Below are 23,686 nucleotides of genomic sequence, written 5' to 3'. Positions count from 1 at the left end.
CGCAGGCTCTCATGGCTGCGTGCCGCCGACCTGGAGAATAGACTCCAGCAGCGGATTGCGGACTCGCCTTGCCGTGCGGATAACATTTTTGGCGAAAAAGTCGAACAGGTGGTAGAGTCTCTCCACCAGCGGGACACCGCATTCGACAAGTTCGCCCGCCGGCAGCCTTCAGCTTCTACCTCTACAGGTAGACGATTTTTCGGGGGAAGGAAGACTGTTCCCTATACTTCTGGCAAGCGTAGGTACAATCCTCCTTCCCGACAGCCTGCGGCCCAGGCTAAGCCCCAGCGCGCTCGCTCTCGTCAGCAGCGTGCGACTCAGCAAGGCCCCGCGGCTCCCCAGCAAAAGCAAGGGGCGAGCTTTTGACTGGCTCCAGCAGAGCATAGCCGACATCCAAGTGTCAGTGCCGGGCGACCTGCCTGTCGGAGGGAGGTTGAAAGCTTTTCACCAAAGGTGGCCTCTCATAACCTCCGATCAGTGGGTTCTCCAAATAGTCCGGCAAGGATACACCCTCAATTTGGCCTCAAAACCTCCAAATTGTCCTCCGGGAGCTCAGTCCTACAGCTTCCAGCACAAGCAGGTACTTGCAGAGGAACTCTCCGCCCTTCTCAGCGCCAATGCGGTCGAGCCCGTGCCATCCGGGCAAGAAGGGCTGGGATTCTATTCCAGGTACTTCCTTGTGGAAAAGAAAACAGGGGGGATGCGTCCCATCCTAGACCTAAGGGCCCTGAACAAATATCTCGTAAAAGAAAAGTTCAGGATGCTTTCCCTGGGCACCCTTCTCCCCATGATTCAGCAAAACGATTGGCTATGCTCTCTGGACTTGAAGGATGCCTACACACACATCCCGATACTGCCAGCTCACAGACAGTATCTGCGATTTCAGCTGGGCACACGCCACTTCCAGTACTGTGTGCTACCCTTTGGGCTCGCCTCCGCGCCCAGGGTGTTCACAAAGTGCCTAGCTGTGGTAGCAGCGGCGCTTCGCAGGCTGGGGGTGCACGTGTTCCCATATCTCGACGATTGGCTGGTGAAGAACACATCCGAGGCAGGAGCCCTGCAGTCCATGCAGATGACTATTCGCCTCCTGGAGCTACTGGGGTTTGTGATAAATTACCCAAAGTCCCATCTTCTCCCAGTGCAGAAACTCGAATTCATCGGAGCCCTGCTGGATTCTCGGACGGCTCGCGCCTATCTCCCAGAGGCGAGGGCCAACAACTTGTTGTCCCTCGTCTCGCGGGTGCGAGCGTCCCAGCAGATCACAGCTCGGCAGATGTTGAGATTGTTGGGCCACATGGCCTCCACAGTTCATGTGACTCCCATGGCCCGCCTTCACATGAGATCTGCTCAATGGACCCTAGCCTCCCAGTGGTATCAGGCTGCTGGGGGACTAGAGGACGTGATCCACCTGTCCACGAGTTTTCTCGAATCCCTGTATTGGTGGACGATTTGCTCCAATTTGACTCTGGGACGTCCTTTCCAAATTCCTCAGCTACAAAAAGTGCTGACCACGGATGCGTCTCTCCTGGGATGGGGAGCTCATGTCGATGGGCTTCACACCCAAGGAAGGTGGTCCCTCCAAGAAAGCGATCTACAGATCAATCTTCTGGAGTTGCGAGCGATCTGGAACGCTCTGAAGGCTTTCAGAGATCGGCTGTCCCACCAAATTATCCAAATTCAGACAGACAATCAGGTTGCCATGTACTATGTCAACAAGCAGGGGGGCACCGGATCTCACCCCCTGTGTCAGGAAGCCGTCAGCATGTGGCTCTGGGCTCTCCGTCAAGGCATGGTGCTCCAAGCCACATATCTGGCAGGCGTAAACAACAGTCTGGCCGACAGGTTGAGCAGGATTATGCAACCTCACGAGTGGTCGCTCAATTCCAGTGTGGTGCGACAGATCTTCCAGGCGTGGGGCACCCCCCTGGTGGATCTCTTCGCATCTCAAGTAAACCACAAGGTCCCTCAGTTCTGTTCCAGACTTCAGGCCCACGGCAGACTGGCGTCAGATGCCTTCCTCCTGGATTGGGGGGAGGGACTGCTGTATGCTTATCCTCCCATCCCTCTGGTGGGGAAGACTTTGTTGAAACTCAAGCAAGACCGAGGCACCATGATTCTGATCGCTCCTTTTTGGCCGCGTCAGATCTGGTTCCCTCTTCTTCTGGAGTTATCCTCCGAAGAACCGTGGAGATTGGAGTGTTTTCCGACCCTCATCACGCAGGACGAAGGGGCCCTTCTGCATCCCAACCTCCAGTCTCTGGCTCTCACGGCCTGGATGTTGAGGGCGTAGATTTTGCCTCTTTGGGTCTGCCAGAGGGTGTCTCCCGTATCTTGCTTGCTTCCAGGAAAGACTCCACCAAGAGAAGTTACTTCTTTCATTGGAGGAGGTTTGCCGTCTGGTGTGACAGCAAGGCCCTAGATCCTCGCTCTTGTCCTACACAGACCCTGCTTGAATACCTTCTGCACTTGTCTGAGTCTGGTCTTAAGACTAACTCCGTAAGGGTTCACCTTAGTGCAATCAGTGCATACCATTACCAAGTGGAAGGTAAGCCGATCTCAGGACAGCCTTTAGTTGTTCGCTTCATGAGAGGTTTGCTTTTGTCAAAGCCCCCTGTCAAGCCTCCTACAGTGTCATGGGATCTCAATGTCGTTCTCACCCAGCTGATGAAGCCTCCTTTCGAGCCACTGAATTCCTGCCATCCGAAATACTTGACCTGGAAGGTCATTTTCTTGGTGGCAGTTACTTCGGCTCGTAGGGTCAGTGAGCTTCAGGCCCTGGTAGCCCAGGCCCCTTACACCAAATTTCATCACAACAGAGTAGTCCTCCGCACTCACCCTAAGTTTCTGCCAAAGGTCGTGTCGGAGTTCCATCTGAACCAGTCAATTGTCTTGCCAACATTCTTTCCCCGTCCTCATTCCTGCCCTGCTGAACGTCAGCTGCACACTTTGGACTGCAAGAGAGCATTGGCCTTCTACCTGGAGCGGACACAGCCCCACAGACAGTCCGCCCAATTGTTTGTTTCTTTTGATCCCAATAGGAGGGGAGTGGCTGTAGGGAAACGCACCATATCCAATTGGCTAGCAGATTGCATTTCCTTCACTTACGCCCAGGCGGGGCTGGCTCTTGAGGGTCATGTCACGGCTCATAATGTTAGAGCCATGGCTGCGTCGGTAGCCCACTTGAAGTCAGCCTCCATTGAAGAGATTTGCAAAGCTGCGATGTGGTCATCTGTCCACACATTCACATCTCATTACTGCCTGCAGCAGGATACCCGACGCGACAGTCGGTTCGGGCAGTCAGTTCTTCAGAACCTGTTTGGGCTTTAGGATCCAACTCCACCCCCCGAGGGCCCTGTTTGTTCTGTGTCCAGGCTACACTCTCAGTTAGTTGGTAAATTTTTAGGTCAATCTCAGTTATGTCCTCGCCGTTGCGAGGCCCAATTGACCTTGGTTGTTGTTTGAGTGAGCCTGGGGGCTAGGGATACCCCATCAGTGAAACAAGCAGCCTGCTTGTCCTCGGAGAAAGCGAATGCTACATACCTGTAGAAGGTATTCTCCGAGACAGCAGGCTGATTGTTCTCACAAACCCGCCCCCGCCTCCCCTTTGGAGTTGTGTCTTCCCTTGAAGTGTATTGTCTTGCTACATCTGGACTGGCCGGCTCGAGCCGTTTCGGGCGGGAAGACGGCCGCGCATGCCGGTGCGCGCGGGCGCGCGAGGGCTAGCAAAGGACTTTGCTAGTGAAGTTTCCGATTGGAGGGGCTGCCGTGGACGTCACCCATCAGTGAGAACAATCAGCCTGCTGTCCTCGGAGAATACCTTCTACAGGTATGTAGCATTCGCTTTAGGCTGTTGTTGGTGAGGCAATGGGAGAGAAGCCACAACTGCAGCTCCTAAGGGTGAATGGGAATGATGTACCAACCCACCTACTCCACAAAATTAGCAGCCTTGGCCTCTCTCCATTGCCCACCTGCCCCTAGCAGCTGCAATTTTAATCCCTCCCCACTGCTAGTCCCATCCACTCCCGACAAACACATCCACTCTTCATCACCTACTCAGCTACCCCAGCGGCAGCCGTGACTCACATCCCAATCCTCAGCAATAGCCTCTGAATCTCTCCTCTACCCTCCCCTCCCCAAACAGTAACTTCCCTCCCTCCCAAAAAAACCCCAGATTCTTAAAATTTTTAATTTATCCTACCAACAGGGCTCTCTGCCACCCCATGGATACACACACCCATAGATCTGTCAATCACCACTCCATATACCCTCCTGTGGCATTTCCCCTCCCCTCAGTAGCTGTCTCCCAATGATGACCACTCCCCAAACTGAATTCTCAATACTGCTCTCCTACCTTTTATCTTCTCCTCCTGCACATACCCCCCTAGCATACCGACACCATTTTTTGCTCCGCCTTCCCCTCCCTCCAGTAGTACAGACACCCAGTTCACATTCCACCCATCCCCAGCAATACTAGAGATACGGACACAGAAATGCAATATATCAGAGATTCACATTTCACAAAGCTGACATGGTCCAATTGATAAATAAAATATATATTTTTTTACCTTTCAAGTCTGAGCCGTTTACTTTTCTATTCAATTTGGTTTATCTCTTCTGCTTTTCTGGGTGGCATGACCTATTAGTGTGGACTAGCCTGGCAGGATTCAAGGAAAGGAAATTAACAAGTAAGAACAAATTTCACCTTATAAAATTACCTCCTTAAAAGGTAGATAACAAAATTGAATCATAAAAAGACACATTAAATCAAATTACATAGGACAAAATAACACAATCCTTCCATAAAATCTTATTACAAGTTGTACAAAAAAAATCTTGATTTCCCCTTTTCTGAACTGGACGCACTTCCTGGGAATTCATATGGGGAGATAGGTAAATAATGATGTTTCTAGCATTATTTGTGTTTGATTAATTGATTTGGTTGTTTTGTTTATCTGACTTGGTTTTAGAGTCCTGAAGGAGTACAGCAAAGCATGCCAAATCTCCGATCCAATACAGGACTCCGCAGACTCAGTCCAGATTGACCCCAGCCAGCCAGTGGAGGCACTGGATGTGGAATCTGTATCTGCAAACTCCTCCTCTCCACAACTACCAACTAGAATCTCTCAGAATCCAGGAAATTCAGAACTGCTTTCCATTGCGACTGAATCCTGCTCGGGTAACACAGACAGGCCAGCTCCAAACTCTGGGAGCCTGGCTTCTGCTTCACCCATATTCAGAACATGTCCACCACCAGAGCAGTCAATGGAACATGTGGCAGGGCCTGAGCAGAGGCTTAGGACTAGGAACACTGTAACAGGTGTCAAGGAAAGAGAAGCAGCCGGGACAGAGAATGGAAGTGAGAAATGTCCTACTGGCAATGGCTTTCTGACTAAATCTTACCATTCACCAGCTCCATCTTTGCCAGTAAGTTCATGGTTCTTCAGCTCTTGTTGTTGGTTTCATAGTGTCCTCTTGTTTTAGCGTTTCATTCCCTATTTTACTGACAAATGATAGAACCATGGGGTTGTGTCCATCCACCAGCCGATGGAGACAGAGAAAATAGTCCCAATTACTTAGCCCTCTTAAGGAAATCGTGCAGCCTGGAATGCTTAGTATTTTCTCTGTCTCCTAACGGATGGTGGATGGATGTGCAGATCCTTTGGTGCCAGCTGCTCGTGCTGGTAACCCTGAATTGGCTTCTTTTAAGATGATACTCAGTGCTCCTGGGTCCCTCATCTGCAGCTAGGTGTTACTTAGTTCTGCTGGGTCCCTCCCTTCCCCGCTGACGCCTGAGGCCATTGAGATGGTGGACTTGAATATGGCATGCTACAGGATTCTCCTCTGGACATGTATATATGTGCTTTGTGTCTACTTGCGCTGTTAGCCTGTGAGGTAAGCTGTCTTTTTTCTTTAAGAAAAAAAAAACATGGCTCAGCTACGGTATCTTTCAGATGGTGGGAATTTCTACTTTTTCTTTGGTATGTTTTTGGTGTGTCAGGCCTCGCTTCCTCTGCTTCTGACCTCTTTGTTTCTGGAGCGCTCTCTTCTTTCTGCAGGGTATTTTTCTTCCTCCCTACTCATAAGAGTACATAAGAGTAGCCATACTGGATCCATCTAGCCCAGTATTCTGATTTCCAAACAGTGGCCAAGCCAGGTCACAAGTACCTGGCAGAAACCCAAATCGTGGCAACACTTCATACTACAAATCCCAGGGCAAGCACTTGCTTCCCCTCTCTGTCTCAATAGCAGACTATGGACTTTTCCTCCAGGAATTTGTCCAAACCCAGAAATCTAACCACTGTTACCACCTCCTCTGGCAAAGAGTTCCAGAGCTTAACTATTCATGGAGTGAAAAAATATTTCCTCTTATTTGTTTTAAAAGTATTTCCATGTAACTTCTTCGAGTGTCTCCTAGTCTTTGTACTTTTGGAACATGTAAAAAATCGATTTACATCTACTCATGTACTTATGAGTACATGAGTAGATGTAAATACTTTTCTCCGAGGACAAGCAGGCTGCTTGTTCTCACTGATGGGGTGACGTCCACGGCAGCCCCTCCAATCGGAACACTTTTCTAGCAAAGTCCTTTGCTAGTCCTCGCGTGCCCATGCGCACCGCGCATGCGTGGCCGTCTTCCCGCCCGAACCGGCTCGTGTTCGTCAGTCTTCTTTTGTCTGCGCTCGGTACGGTTGTGTTACGCCGTTTGCGCCCCTTAAGTCGACCTCGCGCGTCTTTTTGGCTCTTTCGCTAAAAAAAAAAGGGAAAAGGATTTCGGAAGAAGGTCTTTTCGGTCTTTTTCCCCTTCCGGTATTTCCAGTTTTTGCCCCGTTAAGTTTCTTTTCGTTTTTGGGGTAGGCCCCTTTGAGGCCTCGGGTCGAATTTTTTCTTCCCCTCTTTTTTGGTGCCTTACCGCAATTACGAGTTTTGATTTCGCCGGCGTGATTTTTCCGCCCATGTCATCGAAGTCTCCCAGCGGCTTCAAGAAGTGCACCCAGTGCGCCCGGGTAATCTCGCTCACTGACAGGCACGCGTCGTGTCTTCAGTGTCTGGGGGCTGGGCACCGCCCGCAGGCCTGTAGTCTTTGCGCCCTTTTACAAAAAAGGACTGAGGTAGCGAGATTGGCCCAGTGGAACGTTTTGTTCTCGGGCTCTTCGTCGGCATCGGCACCGGGAGTATCGAGTGCATCGACGTCGGCAGCGTCAAGACCTCCGTCCTCGGCCGCGACTGCATCGAGGCATCGACCCTCTGCATCGGGGCCGAGACATCGGAAGGCTGCGTCGACGTCGGTGGTACCGGGACCTCCACTTCTGCTGATGTCGTCGGACAGTGGTGCTTCGACTGGAGTGCAGGTGAGGGCTGTCCATTCCCCTGCTGGTGGCGGTGAGCCTTCGGGTGGGTCTCCCCCTACCCTGAGGGCTCCTGCGGTACAGCCCCCCCGAGACCGACCTTCTTTGGCCTTGGCCCCGAGGAAGCGACGGCTGGATTCTACGTCCTCCTCGTCGGTGCCGGGAAGCTCCGGTGACATGCTTCGTTTGAAGAAGTCAAAGAAACATCGACACTGGTCTCCTTCCCGTGTCGGTACCGAGAGCTCTGGGTCGCCGAGAGAGTCGGCACCCAGTAGGCATCGGCACCGGGAGGACCGCTCAGGAGGTGTCGATGCGCTCCACTTTGGACAGCCCGGAACAGCCTCCACGCCCAGAACAGACTCTGACATCGACACCTGCATCGGCTTCCATGTCTTTCTCTACAGCCGCTCTGCACGAGAGTCTCCGGGCCATCCTCCCAGAGATCCTGGGAGAGCTGTTGCGCCCTTCCCCTCCGGTACCGGGGGTGCTTATGCCACCGGTACCGTCGAGTGAGGCGCCGGCTGGCCCCTTGCCCAGGGTGAGGTCTCCGACATCGGTGCCGCTTGCGGTTCCGACCGCGGTCGCCTCCCAGGAAGGCTCCCCGACGACGTCGGCGGAGGGAGCTTCGCCGGTGCGGGCGAGGGAGTCTACCTCTCGACGTTCACACCGTGGCCGTGGTTCCACAGAGTCGAGCCGGGCACGGCTTCAGACACAGGTCCGTGAACTTGTGTCTGATACCGATGGTGAGGCCTCGTGGGAGGAGGAGGAGGACATCAGATATTTCTCTGACGAGGAGTCTGATGGCCTGCCTTCTGATCCCACTCCCTCCCCTGAAAGGCAGCTTTCTCCTCCCGAGAGTCTGTCTTTTGCGGCCTTTGTCCGGGAGATGTCTACGGCCATCCCCTTCCCGGTGGTTGTGGAGGACGAGCCCAGGGCTGAAATGTTTGAGTTCCTGGACTATCCTTCTCCACCTAAGGAAGCGTCCACAGTACCCATGCATCATGTCCTGAAAAAGACATTGCTGGCGAACTGGACCAAGCCATTAAGTAATCCCCACATTCCCAAGAAGATCGAATCCCAGTACCGGATCCATGGGGACCCAGAGCTGATGCGCACTCAGTTGCCTCACGACTCTGGAGTTGTGGATTTGGCCCTAAAGAAGGCTAAGAGTTCTAGGGAGCATGCTTCGGCGCCCCCGGGCAAGGACTCTAGAACCTTAGACTCCTTTGGGAGGAAGGCCTACCATTCTTCTATGCTCGTGGCCAAAATCCAGTCTTACCAGCTCTACACGAGCATACACATGCGGAACAATGTGCGGCAGTTGGCGGGCTTGGTGGACAAGCTCCCTCCTGAGCAAGCCAAGCCATTTCAGGAGGTGGTCAGGCAGCTGAAGGCGTGCAGAAAATTCCTGGCCAGAGGTGTGTATGACACCTTTGATGTTGTGTCCAGGGCCGCTGCTCAGGGTGTGGTGATGCGCAGACTCTCATTGCTGCGTGCCTGCGACCTGGAGAATAGGATCCGGCAGCGGATTGCGGACTCGCCTTGCCGTGCGGATAACATTTTTGGAGAGAAAGTCGAACAGGTGGTAGAGCAGCTCCACCAGCGGGATACCGCTTTCGACAAGTTCTCCCGCCAGCAGCCTTCAGCTTCTACCTCTTCAGGTAGACGATTTTTTGGGGGAAGGAAGACTGTTCCCTACTCTTTTGGTAAGCGTAGGTACAGTCCTCCTTCTCGACAGCCTGCGGCCCAGGCTAAGACCCAGCGCGCTCGCTCTCGTCAGCAGCGTGCGCCTCAGCAAGGCCCCTCGGCTCCCCAGCAAAAGCAAGGGACGAGCTTTTGACTGGCTCCAGCAGAGCATAGCCGACATCCAAGTGTCAGTGCCGGGCGACCTGCCGGTCGGAGGGAGGTTGAAAGTTTTTCACCAAAGGTGGCCTCTCATAACCTCCGATCAGTGGGTTCTCCAAATAGTCCGGCAAGGATACACCCTCAATTTGGCCTCCAAACCTCCAAATTGTCCACCGGGAGCTCAGTCTTACAGCTTCCAACACAAGCAGGTACTTGCAGAGGAACTCTCCACCCTTCTCAGCGCCAGTGCGGTCGAGCCCGTGCCATCCGGGCAGGAAGGGCTGGGATTCTATTCCAGGTACTTTCTTGTGGAAAAGAAAACAGGGGGGATGCGTCCCATCCTAGACCTAAGGGCCCTGAACAAATATCTGGTCAAGGAAAAGTTCAGGATGCTTTCCTTGGGCACCCTTCTTCCCATGATTCAGGAAAACGATTGGCTATGCTCTCTGGACTTGAAGGATGCCTACACTCACATCCCGATACTGCCAGCTCACAGAGAGTATCTGCGATTTCAGCTGGGCACACGTCACTTCCAGTACTGTGTGCTACCCTTTGGGCTCGCCTCTGCGCCCAGAGTGTTCATGAAGTGCTTGGCTGTAGTAGCAGCGGCACTTCACAGGCTGGGGGTACACGTGTTCCCATATCTCGACGATTGGCTGGTGAAGAACACATCCGAGGCAGGAGCTCTACAGTCCATGCAGATGACTATTCGCCTCCTGGAGCTACTGGGGTTTGTGATAAATTATCCGAAGTCCCATCTTCTCCCAGTGCAGAAACTCGAATTCATAGGAGCTCTGCTGGATTCTCGGACGGCTCGTGCCTATCTCCCAGAGGCGAGAGCCAACAATTTGTTGTCCCTCGTCTCGCGGGTGCGAGCGTCCCAGCAGATTACAGCTCGGCAGATGTTGAGGTTGTTGGGCCACATGGCCTCCACAGTTCATGTGACTCCCATGGCCTGCCTTCACATGAGATCTGCTCAATGGACCCTAGCTTCCCAGTGGTTTCAGGCTGCTGGGGGTCTAGAAGACGTGATCCACCTGTCCACGAGTTTTCTCAAATCCCTATATTGGTGGACGATTTGGTCCAATTTGACTCTGGGACGTCCTTTCCAAATTCCTCAGCCGCAAAAAGTGCTGACTACGGATGCGTCCCTCCTGGGGTGGGGAGCTCATGTCGATGGGCTTCACACCCAAGGAAGCTGGTTCCTCCAGGAACGCGATCTGCAGATCAATCTCCTGGAGTTGCGAGTGGTCTGGAACGCTCTGAAGGCTTTCAGACTGGCATTGGATGCCTTCCTCCTGGACTGGGGGGAAGGTCTGCTGTATGCTTATCCTCCCATACCTCTGGTGGGGAAGACTTTGTTGAAACTCAAGCAAGACCGAGGCACCATGATTCTGATCGCTCCTTTTTGGCCGCGTCAGATCTGGTTCCCTCGTCTTCTGGAGTTATCCTCCGAAGAACCGTGGAGATTGTTTTCCGACCCTCATCACACAGGACGAAGGGGCGCTTCTGCATCCCAACCTCCAGTGTCCGGCTCTCACGGCCTGGATGTTGAGAGCGTAGACTTTGCCTCTTTGGGTCTGTCAGAGGGTGTCTCCCGCATCTTGCTTGCTTCCAGGAAAGATTCCACTAAGAGAAGTTACTTCTTTCTATGGAGGAGGTTTGCCGTCTGGTGTGACAGCAAGGCCCTAGATCCTCGCTCTTGTCCTACACAGACCCTGCTTGAATACCTTCTGCACTTGTCGGAGTCTGGTCTCAAGACCAACTCTGTAAGGGTTCACCTTAGCGCGATTAGTGCATACCATTACCGTGTGGAAGGTAAGCCGATCTCGGGACAGCCTTTAGTTGTTCGCTTCATGAGAGGTTTGCTTTTGTCAAAGCCCCCCGTTGAGCCTCCTACAGTGTCATGGGATCTCAATGTCGTTCTCACCCAGCTGATGAAACCTCCTTTTGAGCCACTGAATTCCTGCCATCTGAAGTACTTGACCTGGAAGGTCATTTTCTTGGTGGCAGTTACTTCAGCTCGCAGAGTCAGTTTGCTTCAGGCCCTGGTAGCCCAGGCCCCTTACACCAAATTTCATCATAACAGAGTAGTCCTCCATACTCACCCTAAGTTCTTGCCAAAGGTTGTGTCGGAGTTCCATCTGAACCAGTCAATTGTCTTGCCAACATTCTTTCCCCGTCCTCATTCCTGCCCTGCTGAACGTCAGCTGCACACATTGGACTGCAAGAGAGCATTGGCCTTCTATCTGGAGCGGACACAGCCCAACAGACAGTCCGCGCAATTGTTTGTTTCTTTTGATCCCAACAGGAGGGGAGTGGCTGTAGGGAAACACACCATATCCAATTGACTAGCAGATTGCATTTCCTTCACTTACGCCCAGGCTGGGCTGGCTCTTGAGGGTCATGTCACGGCTCATAATGTTAGAGCCATGGCAGCGTCGGTAGACCACTTGAAGTCAGCCACTATCGAAGAGATTTGCAAAGCTGCGACGTGGTCATCTGTCCACACATTCACATCTCATTACTGCCTGCAGCAGGATACCCGACGCGACAGTCGGTTCGGGCAGTCAGTGCTTCAGAATCTGTTCGAGGTTTAGAATCCAACTCCACCCCCCTAGGCCCATGTTTATTCTATTCCAGGCTACGCTCTCAGTTAGTTGGATAAGTTGTTAGGTCAATCTCAGTTATGTCCTCGCCTTTGCGAGGCCCATTTGACCATGTTTGTTGTTTTGAGTGAGCCTGGGGGCTAGGGATACCCCATCAGTGAGAACAAGCAGCCTGCTTGTCCTCGGAGAAAGCGAATGCTACATACCTGTAGAAGGTATTCTCCGAGGACAGCAGGCTGATTGTTCTCACAAACCCGCCCGCCTCCCCTTTGGAGTTGTGTCTTCCCTTGCTTTATTTGCTACATATGGGACTGACGAACACGAGCCGGTTCGGGCGGGAAGACGGCCGCGCATGCGCGGTGCGCATGGGCGCGCGAGGACTAGCAAAGGACTTTGCTAGAAAAGTGTTCCGATTGGAGGGGCTGCCGTGGACGTCACCCCATCAGTGAGGAGAATCAGCCTGTTGTCCTCGGAGAATACCTTCTACAGGTATGTAGCATTCACTTTGTACTTATGACTACATAAGTATAGCCACACTGGGGCGGACCAAAGGTCCATCAAGCCCAGCATCCTGTTTCCAACAGTGACCAATCCGAGTCACAAATACCTGGCAAGATCCCGAAAATGTTCAATATATTTTATGCAGCTTATCCCAGAAATAGTGGATTTTCCCCAAGTCACTTTAATAATGGTCTATGGACATTTCCTTTTGGACGCTGTCCAGACCTTTTTTTAATTCCGCCAAGCTAACTGCCTTCTTTGACGAATTCCAGAGTTTAATTACACATTGAGTGAAGAAACGTTTTCTCCGATTCATATTAAATTTACTGCTTTGTAGCTTCGTCGCATGCCCCCTAGTCCTAGTATTTTGAAAAGAGTAAACAAATGATTCAAGTCTACCTGTTCCACTCCATTCATTATTTTATAGACCTCTATCATATCTCCTCTTAGCCTTCTTTTCTCCACGCTGAAGAGCCCTAGACGTTTCAGCCTTTCGTCATAGGGAAGTCGACCCATCCCCTTTATCATTTTCATTGCCCTTCTCTGTACCTTTTCTAATTCCACTATATCTTTTTTGAGATGCGGCGATCAGAGTTGAACATAATATTCGAGGTGCGGTCGCACCATGGACCAATACAATGGCATTATAACATCCTCACTTTTGTTTTCCATTCCTTTCCTAATAATACCTAACATTCTATTTGCTTTCTTTGCCACCACAGCACACTGAGCAGAGGGTTTCAACGTATCAACAACTACACTGAGATCCCTTTCTTGGTCGCTGACTCCTAACGTGGAACCTTGCATTACGTAGCTATAGTTCGGGTTCCTCTGTCCCACGTGCATCACTTTGCACTTGTTCACATTAAACGTCATTTGCCATTTAGACGCCCAGTCTCGTAAGATCCTGTTGTAATTTTTCACTATCCTTTCGCGATTTAACAACTTTGAATAACTTTGTGTTATCAGCAAATTTAATTACCTCACTAGTTACTCCCATCTCTAAATCATTTGTAAATATGTTAAAAAGCAGCGGTCCCAGCACAGACCCCTGGGGAACCCCACTATCTACCCTTCTCCATTGAGAATACTGATCATTTATCCCTACTCTCTGTTTTCTATCCTTTAACCAGTTTTTAATCCACAATAGGACATTTCCTCCTATCACATGACTCTCCAATTTCTTCTGTAGTCTTTCACGAGGTACTTTGTCAAACACTTTTTCAAAATCCAGATACACAATATCAACCAGCTCATCTTTATCCACATGTTTGTTCACCCCTTCAAAGAAATGTAGTAGATTGGTGAGGCAAGATTTCCCTTCACTAAATCTGTGTTGGCTTTGTCTCATTAATCCATGCTTTTGAATATGCTCTGTAATTTTGTTCTTTATAGTAGTCTCTACCATTTTGCCCAGCAGCGATGTCATTCTACACCACTTAGGATTTTGTAGACCTCAATCATATCTCCCCTTATCCGTCTGTTTTCCAAGCTGAAGAGCCCTAAACTCTTTTGCCTTTCTTCATACGAGAGGAGTCCCATCCCCTTTATCATTTTGGTCGCTGTTCTTTGAACCTTTTCTAATTCCGCTATATCTTTTTTGAGATACGGCAACCAGAACTGAACACAATACTCAAGGTGTGGATGCACCATAGAGCGATACAAAGGCATTATAGTATTTTCGGTCTTATTCAGCATCCCTTTCCTAATCGTTCCTAGCATCCTGTTTGCATTTTTAGCTGCTGCCGCACACAAACAAAACATTTCAGCATATTATCTACAACGACACAGAAGGTGGACCCTAGCATCAGATAACTGGCTTGGATTATTCTTTCCAATGTGCATCACTTGTCCACATTAAATTTCATCTGCCATTTGAACGCCCATTCTTCCAATTTCCTAAGATCTTCCTGCAATATTTCACAGTTCACATGTGTTTTAACAACCTTGAATAGTTTTGTATCATCTGCAAATTTGATCACCTCACTCATTCTGATTTCCAGATCATTTATAAATATGTACTATAATAAAACACACCCTGAACGTTCTGAGGACAAAGGTTCTGAACTCACAGCACAACGATAAAGTGTTCGTAACTTCATGGTGGTGAAGCCATCCCACTGTGACTCTGTGCCCTGCCCTCGCGTCAAACGTCATGACGTCAAACGAACCCTTTAACGTTCTGCTGTGAGTTCAGAACCTTTACAAAAAGAACGTTCAGGGAGTGTTTTAAAATAGTACAAGTCAACGAAAGAAACACAGCCAAGCAGGGTCCCACAGGATGTGCAACACCCATTCCCCGCACCGCGCTCCCCCCCCACCCCCACAAAGCCACCCACGACAAACCGCAAAAAAAAAAAAAAAAGCCCCGCTTACACATGCTGCAGGTGCAACACCCACCCCCGCACCGCCCCACCCCCAAGCCACCCACGAAAATCCTGCAAAAAAAATAAGCCCCGCAACACAATCCACATGAAGCAACACCCAACCCCACCCCTACCCACCCATCGACGCGTAGATTTGCCGCTGGGGAACCCGAAACCCCACAAGAACACGTCCTGTCTTCAGACTCCGGCGTGATCGAATAGAATGTTGGGTATTATTAGGAAAGGTATGGAAAACAGGTGTGAGGATGTTATAATGCCGTTGTATCGCTCCATGGTGCAACCGCACCTTGAGTATTGTGTTCAATTCTGGTCGCCACATCTCAAGAAAGATATAGTAGAATTGGAAAAGGTGCAGCGAAGGGCGACTGAAATGATAGCGGGGATGGGACGACTTCCCTATGAAGAAAGACTAAGGAGGCTAGGGCTATTCAGCTTGGAAAAAGAGACGGCTGAGGGGAGACATGATAGAGGTATATAAAATAATGAGTGGAGTGGAACAGGTGGATGTGAAGCGTCTGTTCACGCTTTCCAAAAATACAAGGAAAAGGGGGCATGCGATGAAACTACAGTGTAGTAAATTTAAAACACATCAGAGAAAATGTTTCTTCACCCAACGCATAATTAAACTCTGGAATTTGTTGATTTAGAACGTGGTGAAGGTGGTTAGCTTGGCAGAGTTTAAAAGGGGGTTGGACGGTTTCCTAAAGGACAAGTCCATAAGCCACTACTAAATGGACTTGGGAAAAATCCACAATTCCAAGAATAACATGTATAGAATGTTTGTACGTTTGGGAAGCTTGCCAGGTGCCCTTGGCCTGGATTGGCCGCTGTCGTGGACAGGATGCTGGGCTCAATGGACCCTTGGTCTTTTCCCAGTATGGCATTACTTATGTACTTATGATCTTCAGCATTACTAGCCTCTGCAGGCAGGGCTTCTGTGCGTCTGACGTCTTGCACGTGCAGGACGTCAGACGCACATAACCCCGCCCTGCACAGCCTAGCAATGCTGAAGATCAAGAGGGACTCAGCACAGCACAAACAAAGGAGTTCTGCTGGCGGGATTTTGGGTACCCCGCCAGCAAAACTACGACACGGTAGGGTGGGATGGCAGTGGGAGGGGGGGCAACGCGCAGCGGCGGGTGCATCACGCGGAGGAAGCTGAGACGGCACACAACAAACAACCCCTGAAAGCAGCCTCCGCTTTCTTCGATCTTAATCACACTACAAACCCCCCCCCCCCCCCCCAAAATGAAATATAAAACACACTCTCACAACTGGCACCGCTCCATGAAACCCCAGCCCCCCCCCCCCCCCCCCAATCAATCACACATCTGCCAGCGGTTCCAGAACCCACCACCCAAAAAAACCACACAAACACTTATTCAGTCTCAATTGGCCACAGTTCCTCAACGCACCACCCACAACACACACACACACACTCTCTATCATCTGGCAGCGCTTCCTGAAATCTCTGCCCCCCCCTCCCCCACTCACTCACTTATCTGGCAAACCCCCCACCACCACACACACACACTTACTCACTCTCATTTGGCCATACTTCCTCAACGCCCACCCCCAAAACACACACTCACTCTCTCATCTGGCAGCACTTCCTGGAATCCCTGCCCCACCACACACACACTCATACTCTCATTTTGCAACATTTCCTGAACCCCCCCCCCCCTCCAACACACACACACACTCACTCTCTCATCTGGCAGCGCTTCCTGAAACCCCTGCCCCCCCCCCCCCCACACACACTCATACTCTCATTTTGCAACATTTCCTGAACCCCCCCCCCCCCCCACCTCCAACACACACTCACTCTCTCATCTGGCAGCACTTCCTGAACCCCACCACACACACACTCACTCTCATGTGGAAACGCACAATAAACCTACCCTCACACACACACTCACTCACTCAACTGCCAGCGTTTCCATACCCCCCCCCCCCCAAAAAAAAAAAAAAACCCTCTTCTTCCCCGCTGAAACCCCAAACACACACACCCCCACACCCCTCCAACACACACACTCACTCTCTCACTCTGGCAGCGCTTCCTAAACCCCCCCCCCCCCCCCCCCCCCCCCCAAACCACTCTCTCACATCTGGCAGCGCATCCTGAAACCCCGTACACACACACACTCACTCTCTCATCTGGCAGCGCTTACTGAAACCCCTGCCCCACCCACACACACATCCACTTACTAATCTGGCAGCCGTCCCTAAACCCCCCCCCCCCCCCCCCACACCTACTCACTATCATTTGGCCCCGCTACCTCAACTCTCCCCTCCCCCCCCACATACTCACTCTCTCTTCTGCAAGTGCTTCCTGAACCCACACCCCAAACACACACACACTCATCTGACAGAGCTTGATAAACCGCCCCCCCCCCACACACACACACTCACTCATCTGGCAGCGCTTCCTGAACACCCCCCCCCCCCACTCCTCTTCTTCAAAGCTGACACCCCAACACACCCCCCAAACACACACACACACTCTTTCATCTGGTAGCGCTTCCTGAAACCCCATACACACACACACACACTCACTCACTATCTCATCTAGCAGCGCTTCCTGAACCCCCCCCCCCCCCCCCCCACACACACACACACTCAGTCTCACACACCAATTGCTTGGGTGCAGTGCCAGGAATCTCAAACACCAGAAAGATAGAGGGGGGGGGGGGGCCCTCACACTAGAGAGAGAGAGGGAGGGTGGTATCTCTGTCACACACACACTCTCTCTCTCTCACAGACAATGTTTTTTTGTCTCTCTCTCTCTCACACACTCTATGTCTCACAGTGTATCACATTCACTCTCTGTGTCACACAATCACTCACACACTTGCTTGGTTTCATACACTCAATCTCACAGAGCATATGAGTATCACACACACTCTCTCTCACACACACACACTGAATCTGTGTGAAACACACTCACAATCACACTGTGCCTCACATATGCACTTGCACACACTCTCATTCTCACACATACACTCACACCCACACTCTCTCTCTCTTATACACACACACACTCGCACTCTCACACACACTCACTCTCACATACACTCTCCCAAACATACACACTCCGAGGACAACCTTGCTAGCGCCCGTTTCATATGTGTCAGAAACGGGCCTTTTTTACTAGTGTTAAATAGTACCGGTCCCAGTACAGATCCCTGCGGCATTCCACTGTTCACTCTCCTCCATTGAGAGAAATGACAATTTAACCCTACCCTCTTTTCTGTGCAATAACCAGTTCCTAATCCACACCAGAACCTAGCCTCCTATCCCATGACTCTTTATTTATTTTTTTTTTTGTTACATTTGTACCCCGCGCTTTCCCACTTATGGCAGGCTCAATGCGGCAGGCAATGGAGGGTTAAGTGACTTGCCCAGAGTCACAAGGAGCTGCCTGTGCCGGGAATCGAACTCAGTTCCTCAGTTCCCCAGGACCAAAGCACCACCCTAACCACTAGGCCACTCCTCCACTTTAATTTTCTCAGGAGTCTCTCATGAGGAACTTTATCAAAAGCTTTCTGAAAATCTAGATACACTACATCAACTGCCTCATCTTTATTCACATGTTTATTCACACTTTCAAAGAAATGAAGCAAATTGGTGAGGCAAGACTTCCCTCGAGTGAACCCATGCTGACTCTGTCCCATTAAACCGTACTTGTCTATGTGTTCTATAATTTTATTCTTTATAATAATTTCCACTATTTTGCCCAGCACCAACGTCAGGCTTACCAGTCTATAATTTCCAAGATTACTCCTAGAACCCTTTTTAAAAATCGGTGTCACATTGGCCACCCTCCTATCTTCAGGTACTATGGACGATTTTAACGACAGGTTACATGTTACTAAAAGCAGATTAGTAATTTAATTCTTGAGTTCTTTGAGTATCCTTGGATGTATGCCATCTGGTCCAGGTGATTTACTACTCTTTAATTTGTCAATTTGGCTCTACATCTTCCAGGTTCACCGAGATTTCTTTCAATTCCTCCACATCATCACCCTAGAAAACCATTTCTGGTACAGGCAGATCTCTTACATCTTCTTCCGTAAAGACCGAAGCAAAGAATTTATTCAGTTTCTCCACTATTGCCTTGTCCTCCCTGAGCGCCCCTTTTGCTCCTTCGGGATCTAATAGTCCCACGGATTCCCTCGCAGTCTTTCTGCTTCTGTTGTACTTAAAAAGTTATTACTGTGAGTTGTAGCCTCTGTGGCAAGTTTCTCTTCATAGTCTTTTTTTTAACCTTCTTTATTAATGCTTTGCATCTGACTTGCTAGTGTTTATTTTCTTCATTTGGGTCCTTTTTCCATTCTTTGAAGGATGTAATGGCCTCTTTTACGTCACCTTTTAACCAAGCTGGCTGACGTTTTCTCTTCGTTCCACCTTTGCAAATACGTGGAGTGCATCTGGACTGGGCTTCCAAGATGGTATTTTTGAATAACGTCCACGCCTGATTTAGTGTCTTAACCTTTGCATCTGATGCTTTTAGTTTCTTTTTAACCATTTTCCTCATTTTATTATAGTCACCCTTTAGAAAATTAAATGCAGCTACAGTAGATTTCTTTTGCGGGTTCATCCTAGGTAGTAGCTCAATCTTCACAATGTTATGATCACTGTTTCCCAGGGGACCCAACACCACCCACTTCTGGCACTATGCCCTGCATGCCAGCAAGGACCAGATTCAAAATTGCTCCCCCTCTCGTCGGTTCCTGGACCTGCTGCTCCAAGAAGCAGTCTTTATTATATCTAAAAATGTTCTCACTGGCACTCCCTGATGTTAACATCCAGTCAATATCGGGGTAATTAAAATCACACATTATTATAGCATTGCCCAATTTGCCAGCTTTCCTAATCTGTCGAAACATTTCTTTATCTGTCTATTTGTTCTGGCCCAGCTGACGGTAGTACAGCCCTACAAGAATACTCCTTCCTTTCACACATGGAATTTCTATCCATAATGTGGATGCTTAGCTTTACATCTGCACTTCCATTGAAAATGAAACCAGCACAAGGCTGTCTGTGCCAGAGGTCTTGGCATTTAAACATTGACCTCAAAGTGTTTTCAATCAGCACAAGGAAGCGGGATAAGGGTGAGAATGTTGGGTTGATGTTGGGACGGACTGCAGTGTCTGTGAAAGAGGTGATGAGGTTAGGTTGGGGAGGTAGGCAGATTTCATATAATGGACTACCTTTTTCATTTCTACTGGTACAGTCTTCAGTTACTCCAGAGTACAGCTATGTGATTGTTGACAGGACCAAGCATTATCATGTCAACCCTTTATTAGAGGATCATCATAGTTGCCTGTTACTGGGTGAAATTCAACTTTGAGTTACAACTCATAAAGCGTCTTTTACAGAACAGCCACTATATTTATCAAAACTCCCTTATTCCATGCTGACCTACTTCATAAACATCAGTCTTCTCAACCTACTATATAAACTCTCCTGTCCCCTTCACAAATTCATTTTTATTGTTCTGGTAAATCTGCATTTACCTATTTAGGACCAGCCTTGTGGATCAGTTCTCCCCTAGACCCACACTTATAATCTTTTCATGTAAAAGTTTAAAAAACTTTTTAAAGTTCCAATTTTTTATTTGGTATTTGGTGTTGAGTATTATGGAGCATCTGGTTGCTTTGATTGATTGATCAAGTGCTGTATGTTTAATTAATAATTTTGTTTACTATTGTAAATACATTGTATTATGATTTGTAAATTGTTGTTGCTGTTTTTAGATTATACATAGTAACATAGTAGATGACGGCAGAAAAAGACCTGCACGATCCATCCAGTCTGCCCAACAAGATAAACTCATATGTGCTACTTCTTGTGTATACCTTACCTTGATTTGTATCTGCCATTTTCAGGGCACAGACCGTAGAAGTCTTGCCCAGCACTAGCCCCGCCTCCCGCCACCCAATCTCGGCTAAGCTTCTAAGGATCCATTCCCTCGGAACAGGATTCCTTTATGTTTATCCCATGCATGCTTGAATTCCGCTACCGTTTTCATCTCCACCACCTCCCGCGGGAGGGCATTCCAAGTATCTACCACTCTCTCCGTGAAAAAATACTTCCTGACATTTTTCTTGTCTGCCCCCTTTCAATCTCATATCATGTCCTCTAGTTCTACCGCCTTCCCATTTATGGAAAAGGTTCGTTTGCGGATTAATACCTTTCAAATATTTGAACGTCTGTATCATATCACCCCTGTTTCTCCTTTCCTCCAGGGTATACATGTTCAGGTCAGCAAGTCTCTCCTCATAAGTCTTGTAACGCAAATCCCATACCATTCTCGTAGCTTTTCTTTGCACCGCTTCAATTCTTTTTACATCCTTAGCAAGGTACGGCCTCCAAAAGTGAACACAATACTCCAGGTGGGGCCTCACCAACGACTTATGCAGGGGCATTAAAACCTCTTTTCTTCTGCTGGTCACACCTCTATACAGCCTAGCAACCTTCTCGCTACGGCCACCGCCTTGTCACACTGTTTCGTCGCCTTCAGATCCTCAGATACTATCACCCCAAGATCCTTCTCCCCTTCCGTACCTATCAGACTCTCCCTGCCTAACACATATGTCTCCCGTGGATTTCTACTCCCTAAGTGCATCACTTTGCATTTCTTCGCATTGAATTTTAATTGCCAAACCTTTGACCATTCTTCTAGCTTCTGCAGACCCTTTTTCATGTTTTCCACTCCCTCCCTGGTGTCCATTCTGTTGCAAATCTTAGTATCGTCCGCAAAAAGGCAAACTTTACCTTCTAACCCTTCTAGATGTATTTTGACTGGCCATTTAGTAAAGCTTTATAATAATAATTGTGTGTCAGAACAAATATTTGATTAGCAAATGTATATAAAGTGTTTTACACATGTAATATGCACAGATACAAGCCACTCTGATCCTCTGATTTTGTTTGGCTAGAAAAGCAGAAGCTGGATTTCAGAAGACGATTTCCATCTTCCTGCTGCAGGGCAGCAGAAAGGCAGTGGTCCGTCAGCATTAATCAGTTCAAATGTTGCAAACGAAGAGAGCATCCCCTCTCAAGAGACCAAGGGATCAAAGCCACCGTCGGATCAAGAAAGCAAAAGCTTCAATGTTGTTCATCGCAGGCAGATAGGTATGTAGTAGGAGCAGTGTGAGAGACCCAGAGCAGACCCTGTCTGTCACGAGCACTTTGCTTCCAGTGTAACACAATGGGTTGGCCAAAATGGGGGCAATGCACATTATTTGGAATCCAAGAGGCCTGGTTAATATGACTGCTTATATTGTGACCTAGTGGCCAGGAGAAGCATAGGTTCACGTTCTCTCTGGCCACATACACTGCTTTTTAGCAACTCACCATTTTCCCCCCTGTGTCAGTATTCCACCTACAGTGTGTGCAAGACAGCCAACAAGTTTTCTTGGCAGGCAGGGTCCAACCGTCCCATGGTTTAAACTTTGCAGGGCTGGACGTTCCTACAGACCATTGGGTCCCACGTAGTTTAAACTATGAGATGGCTGGATTGTGTCTGGTGAGGTGGAGGGTGTCGGCAGTCTGGAATCATATTGGGAACACTGGTCACAGTTATCCAGCTTTAGTTGGGGGATACTATTAATGGAACTATCTAGTTCTTTTTGCCTTTTGAAAAAAAACCAAAAACCAATTTTAGTTCAGAGGTCCTAATTATGCTGTCAAATTATTTACCCAATACATTCTTACCTGTCTCTTTAATAATGCAATTTTCAGGCTGTCTGCTTTGCTGAAGTCTTTTTATTTTTTTTTTCAACTTTAAATATTTTATTGAGTTTTATAATATAAAGCCAACATTGCAATGCAGTGCAATCAAACATACAGTTATGCCTTGAGCACTGGACCTGAGCCAGTTAGCTCATGAAATACATAGCTTATTAGTACTCTCCACCGTCACTTCGGCAATGGTCTGCTTACACTTTTTATGCTCCATGGGTTTTATATGCTTCAAACTTTGTCACCAGGCTCCGCATATCATCATGCACCCTTAAACTTACTATTTTACACACTCTAAGGTAACTCCCCCTTCCCGCACCCATCCCGTTCACTCTTTCATTCCCCCCTCCCCCCTTTCTACTGAACAAGCTCAAGTCATTATAAAAGTTGGGCTAAGCAGTCTTGAAGTCGGGACCACCCCCCTCTTGCGCCATAACTCTCCGACTTTACGATACGCTGTGAGGCGTTCCATGACTATAAATTGTCCCAGTTTACATTTCCAGTCCCCCATTGACGAGGGATCAGTAGTCCGCCATCTCCGCGCTATAAGACATTTTGCTGCCTTTAGCCCCCATCTCATCAATTTGCTCCTCTCCCAGGAGTCACTCTCATTATGCAGTCCCAGCAAACACACCAATGGGCTGCACACCAGCGATTCCCCTATCATAGTTACTAAGGCTTTCATTACTGCATGCCAGAATGGGATCAGTCGTGGACAGGTCCACCAAATATGCACAAAGGAGCCCGTATGCAACCCACATCTCCAACAAAGATCAGAGTCATTAGGGTACATGCGCTTCAGTCTCTCAGGGGTATAGTACCATCTAGTGAGTACCTTGTAAGCATTTTCTTGCACTAATGCACATGTTGATGCCTTTTGGACCTCCCTGCAGATCACTTCCCACTCCCATTCATTAAAATATCAATTGAGATCTGCTTCCCATGCCCCCTTAAAGCTAAAGGGGGAGGGATCACTTCCCCAAAAGAATTTATACAGCACGGAGATGAGTCTGGGCACCCTCTGCAACAAGCCCCACAAATTTTTCAAGCTTTCATTCTCTTGTGGACCCTCTCCCTTCCACCCCATCGTTCTCACAAAATGTTGGATTTGCAGGTAGGGGAAAATATCACCTTCAGGGAGTCCGTACTTGGACCTTAACTCCTCAAAACTCTTCATTTTCCCCCCTGCAACATATCTTGAAAACTCAAAAGGCCTACCTGATCCTGTCTCACAAATGTGGCATTATCT

At 49.1% G+C, this 23,686-nt stretch overlaps 1 protein-coding gene across 2 annotated transcripts in view; it reads left to right on the top strand.

Moving 5' to 3' along the window:
- Nucleotides 1–23,686, top strand: part of PLEKHM1 (pleckstrin homology and RUN domain containing M1) — a 238,048-nt gene that overhangs the window by 113,549 nt on the left and 100,813 nt on the right. For both annotated transcript variants that reach the window (XM_030220671.1, XM_030220672.1), the window contains exons 5-6: nt 4,968–5,424; nt 21,633–21,828. In XM_030220671.1, coding sequence (XP_030076531.1) covers nt 4,968–5,424; nt 21,633–21,828 — 653 coding nt within the window. The remainder of the gene's footprint in view (nt 1–4,967; nt 5,425–21,632; nt 21,829–23,686) is intronic.

The sequence above is a fragment of the Microcaecilia unicolor genome, chromosome 12 (genome assembly GCF_901765095.1).
Source record: "Microcaecilia unicolor chromosome 12, aMicUni1.1, whole genome shotgun sequence".
NCBI lineage: Eukaryota > Metazoa > Chordata > Amphibia > Gymnophiona > Siphonopidae > Microcaecilia > Microcaecilia unicolor.
This window is presented reverse-complemented; position numbering and strand designations above follow the sequence as displayed.